Source organism: Crassostrea angulata, chromosome 2, assembly GCF_025612915.1.
Source record: "Crassostrea angulata isolate pt1a10 chromosome 2, ASM2561291v2, whole genome shotgun sequence".
Classification (NCBI taxonomy): Eukaryota; Metazoa; Mollusca; class Bivalvia; order Ostreida; family Ostreidae; genus Magallana; species Magallana angulata.
This window is the reverse complement of record NC_069112.1, coordinates 74839142-74847503: the sequence shown is the minus strand read 5'-3', so window position 1 is coordinate 74847503 and position 8362 is coordinate 74839142. Positions and strand designations below refer to the sequence as shown.

General features: G+C 30.5%; 1 protein-coding gene across 1 annotated transcript; it reads right to left on the bottom strand.

The window, feature by feature from the left end:
* Positions 1–547: 547 nt before the first annotated feature.
* Positions 548–6708, bottom strand: LOC128172566 (kielin/chordin-like protein). The gene is made up of 11 exons (XM_052838343.1): positions 6621–6708; positions 6304–6429; positions 4318–4473; positions 3933–4055; positions 3628–3750; positions 3314–3430; positions 2993–3115; positions 2751–2870; positions 2353–2535; positions 1946–2080; positions 548–1546 (listed from the first exon to the last, which is right to left on the bottom strand). Exons 1-11 carry the CDS (start codon positions 6676–6678, stop codon positions 1533–1535), a joined length of 1278 nt encoding a protein of 425 aa, XP_052694303.1. The 5' UTR covers positions 6679–6708; the 3' UTR covers positions 548–1532.
* Positions 6709–8362: the final 1654 nt, after the last annotated feature.

Genomic DNA, 8362 nt, shown 5'->3' with positions numbered 1-8362 from the left:
TCATTATCAAATACAACAACCTTGATAAAAGATGTTTTTTGTGAGTGAGGTTTAGACGATATAAGATTACATGTATTTATGGATTTATTTATTGTATATTAATCTTATTTGCAAACCCCCAAAAAAGTATTGTTAAAAGTCAAAAATAGTTGTTTATATCTATAGGTTTTATTTTGTTGTGGTGTATTTTTTTGAGTCATAAATTAAAATATCATATTGATTAATCTTCTTGTGTATTCATTAATTAATTGTTTTTTGTAGTTTAAACCATCCGATTGATGAAATACTAAATGTATTTTATAATAAATGGATTTTCTAAAATGGTTAAGACGTAAACTTAAATGACACATGATTTTTCGTAAATTCAGTGCTGAAATCCGTTATGTTGCAAGGTTCAGGTTAAAGAACTAAGGCTGTTGGTAGTACAACTATATAAACTCTGATCCTTTGTAAAAGTAATAAAATCCGAAAACTTATTATTTTTTTTCAAATTTGATATTTTATTTCTTTTATTTCTTCAAAATGAAACAAATAGAGTACTGTTGTTTCTTTGACAACTTTTTCTAGTCTTAGGTTCATACATGTATGTACAATGTTATCTTCAATAGTAACCTTTGCCATATCACCCGTGAACAATTCGTATATATAATATTCTTGTAATAAAGTGTTACATGATACTAAGTTAAATACTGATCATTCACAAAAATGTTGCTTATAGAAGAGATAGTGAATCCTTTACAAGTAATTAGCATGTGCGTTTTAATGAACGTTAGAACTTGTAGATTTCCTTATAGATATTTCTGTGCTAGAGAGAAATTTTGACGAAAGGTACTAAATAAATAAATAGATGGAATATAGGGAAAATAACCATGTTTTATTTAAATGCATATTAACTGCCTACCCAAACATGTTAATTATAATTCTTTACATTCAAGTAAAGAGTAAGATATAAAAATCTCAATTCACATATTTTTGTTTTTTTTGTGTGTTTTATGGCAACAAAATGATATCACTAAATGTAATTATTAATTAGGGGAGGGCGTTTTCAGAGACAGAAGAATGTACTGTATTTCATTAGTAAGTACTTTTTATAGGTGTTTCTATCAAACCATAATGTTTGTTTCCATTACGTATTTTCGCATTCAGTACCAAAAGCTTGTCCTATAAGGAGACGAGCTTTGAAGCATTACTATTTCTATGCAAACGATCATAACAAACCGTTGATATTCTTATAAATGCAATTAAAGTGTTAAACAATGAAATAAAACTAATTAGCATATGTTGTATAACTGTTTTATTATAAAACGATTGCCTACTTAAACATACATACACACCCTGTTTAAGCAAATGTTTTTGAGCACACATGATGTTTACATTTTTTGGTAAAAGATACAATGAAACACAATGATTATATTAAAGTTCAGATATACAATTTGAGAGGTATATACATCAACTGAAAACTAAAAAATAAATATTTGCTCAAAAAATTCAAGTGACTTTGGAATTCATATTCGTGGATTGTCGCTCTGAGTTTATTTTCTGTCATCTGAAAGTAAAAATAAAATAACGTATTAAAAGATGAGAACTGATGATATTTCTACTCCAATAAGAAGTTATTGAAGATGATATTTAATAAAAATATACTTAAAAATATTTATTTGCATTAAGATTTAAAGGTGACCGATGAAATTACAATTAAAGTTACGTTTTAGTATTTTAGAGGGCTTGATGTTTGTGGCCATTTGTATACTATTTCAAATTTATTCAGAAGAAAGATAAACATATAAGAAAATACTTATACTCAGATATCAAATTTTACAAATTTGGGAATTTTTCTTTACTATAATATAATAAAAAAAAAATGTCAATGTTTTAGGGTAATGTTTGTTAATGCCTGAGTATTAAGCTTCCTTAGGTAAAGATAAAATCAGCAACAGCAACTCACCATTACTACAAACGTTATTTGTACATTCCATGTTGCCATTTTGACGACAGGTACATTCGTTACAGCCATCTTGAGATGGAGTTGTCTCCCCGACGTTGTATGTATAGCCATTGTGTGGGCATCTTACTGTTACATCTGAAAATGAAAATAGAAAAAAAAAATGAATTAAAACTGTTAAATTGGATAAATTGTTCAATTATCACAAACAAAGTTACAAGAGGTATGGTCGACGAAAGTGTGTTGTTTCTTTTCAGACAAATGACTTCAAGAGACTTTTGTTTTAAGAGTAAACATACATTTCTTTCGCTGAACATAGTTATTAGTTCAAGGCTTTAAAACTTTGACAAATGTCTCCAGCTATTAGTTTTATAACGACGTATATAAAAATAACAAAAATCGTTGAATACCTATATAATTCGGAGTTGGTTGAGGAGGGAGTGGGATATACGACTGGGTGGTGGTCTGGACCGGAAGACATGACTCCTTCCCGCATGTGACGTCACCAGTCACAGTACAAGTGCACGTATTACAGTTGTCCCCCTTAAGGAAGGTCTCTCCGGCCTTGTAGGTTTTTCCTTGATGTTTACAGTCTTAGAAAAAAATATTCAAAATTCATTAGAACCAGTTTCTTTAGATTCCGCTCTTGATTTGATTCTCAAAATGAAAAAGTCAATGAAATGCATTATCTTATAACACATTGTATTGATAGAATAATTTATCATTGGTTAGGTATCACTGAAACATAATCTAATATAATTTCCCTCAGATCGTCAAAAATCACTGTATAATGATTTCTTATGCTTACCTGGGTAACAAGACATGTCTGTGCAGCTTAGATCCCCGGTGACCATGCACCAGCACGTGTTACATTTGTCTGGTTTGAAGCTCTGACCGGCCCTGTACACAACGCCATTGTGGTGACAATCTGATAGAACAACATAATAAGACATTAAAACTTATTTTGTTTTAAATGTTTGGTCATTTTCATTAAGAAGAAAGCGAAAATGATTTACAAGCATTGACTATGGAAAAAGAAGAAGAATTTACTTGAGAAACAAGATTTTCCTGAACATTGGACGGTGCCATCAGCCAGACATTTACAGGTATTGCAGTTGTCTCCCTTGTCAAATACATCACCACTCATATACCCTTCTCCAAGATATACACAATCTGTAAAAAAGGACACAGATCTAGAGTTTACATTTATAAAGTCATTGATTTGTTTAGCCTTATATTAAGTGACCAATGATTTTGTTAATTAAAATTCTGACAATTCTTACTTTTCATTAACATTGGAAAAGTGTTGTTCCTAACACAAATATTAAAAAAAAAAAAGAAAGTAAACAGATTATTCATAAATTGTCTCACCTGGTTTGCACTGTTTGTTGGTACACTTTAGAACTCCACCATCCACACAGGTACACGTATTACAGCCATTGCGGAAATAACTGCCCACCTCGTATTGTCTACCCTTGAAGTCGCATTCTGTGTGGAGAAATTGAAAATAGTTTACATATGCAAGCGACAAGCAACAACATAAACAACGGTAAGCAAAAAATAACAATTTTAGTTGTAGCGAAAACCTTCACCCACAAGAATGTGGGGTGTTTTGAAATCATAGTTTAAAAAAAAACCCATGAATTTAACTTATAAATGTTTGCAATTAGAATATTTTGTCTTACTCGGTGCACACGAATCCTTGGTGCAAAATGCAGTTCCAGTGACCATACATGTACATCTGTTACAGTTATCTCCTTTGGGAAACACAGCCCCGGCTTTATATGTCTGTCCATTGTATATGCAATCTAAAAAGGTACATATCAAATAAATAAAATGATATCTAGATTCGTATACACAAATAACCTTCTTTTCGATATAGTCAACACCAACATTAACTTTTTGCCGTTTTAAGTTATTCCTTTACAATTACTACATAGATTCAAATGACATTTTGTTTATATCAAAAGAAATTGAAGAGACAGTTTACCTGGAAAACACTTGTTTTCCGTGCATTGTACTTTTCCTGTGTTCATACAAGTACATGTATTGCAGCTATCTCCCTGAGAAAACGTGTTACCGGGTTGGTAAATCTTTCCCAAATGTACACAGGCTGTTAAAAGGAAAATATTGATCTATGATTTTGAAATAATACAAGTCATGGTTTCTTTTGATAAAAAAAAACCTATCTTTTAAAGTTGGATTAAAGTATTAAAATGAAGAAATAATTAGGTCGGGGTTTCTTTTAATTTAAAACGAGGATTTAAAAACATAAAGCTTAAGATGTTGCTCTTTTTAGAATGTTTATAAACCTGATTAAATTTTATCTTAAATGCAATGAAACGGTAATAATTCAAAGCTGGAAAAGGACTCACTTGCGGCCTGATAGCATCTCTTTTCTGTACATGCTGGTACCCCTGATGCTTGGCATTCACATGAGTTGCAATCGTCTCCTGCTGGGAACCTTTCACCGGCGTTGTATACCCTTCCTAGGTACTGGCATTTAGGGACTAAAACCGTCTTTTTGACCGCTGAAATATCAGATGAATACTTCTTATAATTCAATCAGATGACGTCACAAGTTAAACTTATGCATTGTGGATTTTGTAAATTATTTTTATTAATTATAATTATTTGTAATTGAGGTTGTAATGTAATAATTTGTGCCCCACAACCACAGAAAAATGCAACTAAAATATTTTTTTTTAATCATGTAGAAGAAAAAATTATTTTAACTTTTTAAAATGTTTTTAATCTCTCTTCTATTTCAGTTCAAGACAAAAATGCATGTATGGTTTGTGGATAACAAATTGATACGAATGTGCAGCTTTTGTTTGATTATTTACATAGAAAAAATTATTCACCTGTTATCTGAATTTATTCAGTTGAAAGTAATTAAATTGATTAAGTTTGCTACTTAAAATCCAAAATATTGACTAGAATTAAACTTAACACAATTGATGACTGTATAGTGAATACATTTATATCTTCTTTGTTTTCACACAAAGTTAAATTCGATCAACAAAATCAGGGCAACAATATTTAATATTGCTAAGTCTTTTTATTCTCTTGCCAAATAGAGATGGATTGTCATTAGAAGTGAAAATAGGTCAATAACTTGAACTCTTCTATTGTCTGTCTTACATTCGTATTATACATGGCCATTAACCTCTGACGCTTGACTAATTAGAAGACATATGATTAATGGCACACCTGTTCCAGCCTGTTCGTTAACATGACACAAGGTATTCTATTAATACATATCGACTGTCAAGATTTGAATTTATTGAAAAATATGTTCTGTTTTTAGAAAGATACTACAAATAGTTTAATACTTTTAAATAGTCCCCAAAATATTTCTTAAAATGGTCTATTAAATTAATACAGTATTCCTCATTATCATTTTGAAATCATTAATCGTTTAAAAGATGATTCAGGAAATTGTTATAAAAGTGACCATGTGTGATCAACTAAAAAATATCTTACGGCAAGGTCGCCAGGATCGTTAGTTTGACACGAACCATTTATCCCTTTATTGTTTTAAAATTTTACGTTCATTTCATTTATTTCATCATCTCATTTATTTCTAGTACATGTGTACATACATGTACTAGACGTATTTATCTATAAGGCTCATTCGCCTCATTTTCCTTTTATCATTAAACAAACAAACAGTTTACATTCCGTAAATTAGACAACCATTCAATTTAACTTAATCTCAGTATCTTCAGAACCCTAGCCTCATATCATTGCAAAAAAAATATCTTGAGTTTTCATCAGAATACTATACACAGCTGATATATACCTTTTTCAATAATAACTAATAATAGCTCACACAAAAACTTATTAAAAGTTCATGGTACGTACCTATTCTCTTTGTAAACCATCTTTTATTAGCGGACAGTTTATTTTGCATTTAAACAGTGACTAACTGTTTACTTTGACAAAACTATAGAGGCAAAATAAGACTTAAGACTCGGATTTTTTTTGGTGCGAAAACGAATCTTGGATTTTTGTCACAAATTAAGGTTTACAATATAACATCTGTGGCGTGCACAAGGTGAACTTGATGTAACAAAGACAGCGAAAGATAAATAATATTAATAATAAAAACAATGCAATCAATTAATACAAGAAGATACGCGATCTGATATTTAATTAAGACTGTTTCGCAGCGAAATACTTTGCGAGAAAGAATTTGGGATTTTTGTCACTTATTATGTTTTACAATATAACATCTATAGTTCGCACGAGGTGAACTTAATGTAGCAAAGACAGAGAAAAATAAAATTAAAGATATATGTAATTAATTATTTCAAGTTTGCTGAAAGAACACAAAATTATATGTTAAAAGCACATACCTGTTACTGCTTTACACCTGTAGCTGCCGTCCTGTAAACATACACAAGGTCTTCCCGCCGTATTCGTGAATGTCTGTCCAACGTTATACGTATTAAAATTGTATGTACATTGAGGATCATCAGCAACTGTAGGAAAACGAAAATAAAAACGTTAAAGGAGTATCTATAAATTTAAAACAAACAATTATGAAAATGAAATGGTTTACACGATTAGCGATCAGAAAAAATAATATTTACCAAGTATTTGCAACGTGGTATACTTTATACTTTATTAAAACTTTTATATTCCTGTGCATTAGCAACATAATGATACTCACCAATCATAACTAGCTGCATTGCAAAGCAAGACAATCCAAAAGAAAGAAAAGTAAACATCTTTGAGAAAAAAAGTACTGGAGGTGAAAAGTGAACGTTAAAAAAAAACCACCCAAAGTGATTGTCAGATGCACAAGAAATCTTGAACTGAATTATCAATGTGGAAAGAGGGTTCTTTTATACTACACTGATAAGTTCCGGATTGATATGGCTTCATTAACGAGGCGTAATGATGCCGAACACGTTTGACAAATAGGAAAAAAGACAGAGATTTATTTTCATTAAGTGGTTTGTTTTTAATAAGTTCTGTGGTTCAAGATGACTGTCGTAGATGTTAATCTAGCATGCAAAAATTATAATTAGCATACTTCATGAATTTAAAGTATTGTGTAGGATGCGTGAGATGAAATGACAGAATGTGCACACTTATTAATGGTAGATACATGTACATGTTAATAAGAATTATTATTTTCACAAAACATTCGACGTAACTGGTGACAAATTTGATAAACAAACAAACACATATAGGATCCGGCTTCATGCAGCTTTGCAATGAAACAAGAATGTTTTAGGGGGCGTACAACAATTTTTCAGATTAATGTGGTGTTTTTCGATTATAAAGTTAGATAACAAATTTTGTGCGCAAAAAATAAAAAGGAATATATTATTTTTTAAAATTTTATATTTATTAAAGTTTGAAAATCAACAGAATTTTTTGGATAATTATTGATTAAGCTGCAGTTTGAGCACTTTGTCCATAACTGAATATGTAAAAAATAAGATCCGGATTAGAATGTTTACTGAAGGCGTTTTTAAATTACAATGGGTGAATAGCAAACCACAGTTTGTTGAAATGACCTAGGTGTGGGTGTTGTATAGCATGACCTTGCCTTTTATTCGGATACCTGTGGTGAATGGGGTGTGTCTTGTTCGTTAATCAAGTCTAAAAGCAAGACTCCCACATATCATTCAAGTATAACTATTATTCATTTGTTGAATTTACCAATTTATTTGAAATCAAAACATTTTTAAAGCATTACACTGCCCATTTCTTCAATTTTTGTTTTAGCAAAAGCTATTTTAGAAGACGGAAACGAACCATTCATTTAGTTGTTTAAGGTCAAGATTTAGTAAATGATCCCAGACTGTCTTTTTGGTGCTAGAACCATTATGACTTCATAATTGATTTTATGAATCTTTTCCCGTATTTTACAGCTTTAAGGAATTACGTACAAAAAAAAGACCATGTTTTGACATTCTATATTTAATCACTGGAAAAGTAATCCCAGTACTTATATTCAATTTGACATCATTTTAAAGAGGAGGGCAATAGCTTGTTAAATACCGTTTTGGAGAGACTGAAGGCATTCTAGATATATTTCATTAATCAACATGGACAAAACTCCGAGATTTGTTACTTTAATCCTTCATATTTCATAGAAAATGGTTGTTTTAAACATGATTATTTCATTGTGTCTACCAAAAATGTAAGCCCCGGTACACCCTATGATATGAAGCATCATCAAAATAAATTATATCTTGAATTTCATTAACTTGTAGGCACTTTTCATTTACTAGATCTTGACCTTAAGTAGGTATCAATTTAGCTATATGTAAAGATTGGTTTTAAGGAAACATGTACAGTTTAATTTTACTTTCGCAGATCTGTTCATCAAACTAGATGACTCGCATAGATTCTATTCTATCATACACAAATAAAGAATCCTTAATAGGCTCTTGTATT

Bases quoted from the DNA above. Each gene is read 5' to 3' on its own strand.
- LOC128172566 (XM_052838343.1), bottom strand. From the start codon at position 6,678: ATGTTTACTTTTCTTTCTTTTGGATTGTCTTGCTTTGCAATGCAGCTA. The intron at 6,430-6,620 runs GTGAGTATCATT...GTTTTCCTACAG, and splicing joins AATGCAGCTAGTTATGATTG to TTGCTGATGATCCTCAATGT. The intron at 2,871-2,992 runs GTAAATTCTTCT...TTGTTCTATCAG, and splicing joins AGGAAAATCTTGTTTCTCAA to ATTGTCACCACAATGGCGTT.